Source organism: Corylus avellana, chromosome ca5, assembly GCF_901000735.1.
Source record: "Corylus avellana chromosome ca5, CavTom2PMs-1.0".
NCBI classification, from domain to species: Eukaryota; Viridiplantae; Streptophyta; class Magnoliopsida; order Fagales; family Betulaceae; genus Corylus; species Corylus avellana.
Genome location: NC_081545.1, coordinates 1,581,980 through 1,584,454, shown reverse-complemented (window position 1 = coordinate 1,584,454; position 2,475 = coordinate 1,581,980). Strand labels below are relative to the sequence as shown.

Here is a 2,475-nt window from a genome sequence, read left to right as displayed (position 1 = left end):
CTTCACTTGGTAGCCTCACTAAACTCATTACTCTTTATCTTTCATCCAACGCTTTTGTGGGTAATGTCCCAACTTCACTTGGAAACCTTGTTCAACTCTTTGATTTAGACATTTCCAACAATCAATTGACAGGTCCAGTCCCTTCTAGTATTGTAAACTTGCCACAATTGTATCTTGTTGATCTAAGCTATAATCTTTCGAATGGTGAAATACATTTAAGGCTTATGAACAGGACTTGATTAGCCTCATTTTTTTACCTGAGAAACAATCGGTTAACTGGTTTAGTTACTTTTGGGCCTATGAACTTCACACAATTAGCTGGCTTGGACCTTTCGGCCAACAAGCTTCATGGTCAAATTTCAAACTCAGTCTTTAAACTCAAGAATCTTGAATTTCTTGATCTTTCTAACAACTACCTTACATGCATTGTGGAGTTTGATGAGTTTGTTACGCTCATAAATTTAACTACGTTGGATATTTTTAGTAATCAATTGAGCGAGTTTTCGAATTTTCTAAGAAACCAACATGAATTGAAGTACTTAAACTTGTCCAACAACAAGATTCATGGCCATTTCCCAGAATGGATGTGGAACACAAGTACTACAAGTCTAAAATTTCTTGATCTTTCCAACAACTTTCTTACTGTCTTTGGTCAGCATCCAATTTTTCCTCCATGGACTCGTCTGCAAGTTCTTGATCTCTGGTTCAATTTGCTCCAGGGATCACTTCCTATTCCACCAGTCTCCACTTTGCATTTTTATATTTCCAACAACTCATTGAACGGAAATATACCATTTTCTTTTTGCAATCTGAGTTCTCTTCAAGTCCTTGATTTGGCTAATAACAACTTAAGTGGATCACTTCCTCGATGGTTAGACAACTTTAGAGCTTTTTCTATCAGTACTTGATCTGCGAAGGAACAAATTTCATGGAAGTATTCCTGAAACTTGGATAAGAGGAAGCCAACTGAGGATAATAATGTTGAGTCAAAACAAATTCCAAGGGAATTTACAGAGATCATTGGCCAAGTGTACGAAGCTCAGGGTCCTTGATCTTAGTGATAGCCAATTTAATGATAAATTTCCCTCATGGTTGGAAAATCTTTCAAATTTAGAGGTTCTCATTTTGTGGTCTAACAGATTCAACGGTCTAATGGGGACACCTCAAACTTATTTTAATTTCCCCAACTTGCGAATCCTTGACATCTCCTACAATAATTTTATGGGAAAGCTGCCATCTAGACTTTTTGAAATTTGGAAGGCTAAAAATTTTGAGAATGTGCATTCATTAACATATATTTTTGAAGAATCAGGCTTCCAAATTGTTAGAGGTATAGAGGAAAACTATTTGCGTTTGGCTTATGCTTACTCTATGATGATGAAAAACAAAGGCAAGGATTTGTTCTATGAGAAGGTCCAAGAATTGTTCATAAACATTGATTTCTCAAATAACAGATTTGTCGGTGAGATTCCGGAATCTATTGGAAATTTAAAAGGAGCTCAGTTGCTCAATCTTTCTAATAATGCTTTTATCGGTCGCATCCCATCGTCTTTAAAAATCCTTGTTGAGATGGAGTCTTTGGACCTTTCTCAGAACAAATTTTCAGGGGATATTCTACAACAATTAACATAACTTAATTTCTTAGGATTCTTCAATGTTTCTCATAATAATCTTACAGGACCTATACCACAGGGGAAACAATTTGATACATTTGAAAACAATTCCTTTGAGGGGAATCCAAAATTGTGTGGGAAACCATTGGCAAGGAAATGTGGGAATTTTAATGAGCCGCCTTCTCAACCTTCAATCTTTCAAGAAACTCAAGACTTTAGATCACCATTTGAATTTGGATGAAAAATAGTTGTGATTGGATATGAATTTGGATTTGCTATTGGAGTAATCATTGGGTAGATTGTAATTGCAAAGAAACATGGTTGGTTAATGAAGACCTTAAGAATAAGGCCACCGAGTAGGAGGAGACTCATAAGTTAAAGAAAATAGTTTGAACAAGATTCCTTTCTAATGCAATATATGTATTATTATACCAGTGTTTTCTACGTACTCTTAATCTTTTTCTTTTTCTTTTTTTCCATGTAATGTGTTCCTTCCCCTTTTGTCATTTTTGATTTGGTGTATTTTGGATTGGTGTGACATTAAGACGTATCTATGTAAAATGCTTTGTTGGGATATCTTTTATATATATGTTCTTTCCATAATTTCCTTTTTTGGTAGTAGTCTGCATTACTTGTCCTATGATTCTCTGTGATAATTTTTGATTACTTGGCCTTTCTGGAAACAATGTTGGTGGCACTGTAGAGATTTGCAAGTACTTTGTCATGTTCAAGTATCATTTCTTCATTGAGAAACCAGTGCCAATGCAGCTTATCCCAAGTTTCAATATTATGCATTGTGTTTAGAGCAAGTTTCCGAATTTCCTAAGAAACCAAAATGAATTCGTATGTTTAGACCTGCTAG

At 35.2% G+C, this 2,475-nt stretch overlaps 1 protein-coding gene across 1 annotated transcript; it reads left to right on the top strand.

Annotated features, from left to right (window-relative positions):
- Positions 1-299: 299 nt before the first annotated feature.
- On the top strand, positions 300-1,632 carry LOC132180661 (receptor-like protein 7). Its single transcript, XM_059593560.1, has 2 exons — positions 300-900; positions 1,313-1,632. Exons 1-2 carry the CDS (start codon positions 300-302, stop codon positions 1,630-1,632), a joined length of 921 nt encoding a protein of 306 aa, XP_059449543.1.
- Positions 1,633-2,475: the final 843 nt, after the last annotated feature.

Coding starts and splice junctions, on each gene's coding strand:
- LOC132180661 (XM_059593560.1), top strand. CDS start 300: ATGAACTTCACACAATTAGCTGGCTTGGACCTTTCGGCCAACAAGCTT. Junction 901..1,312: donor CTTTAGAGCTTTTTCTATCA/GTACTTGATCTG, acceptor TTGAAGAATCAG/GCTTCCAAATTGTTAGAGGT.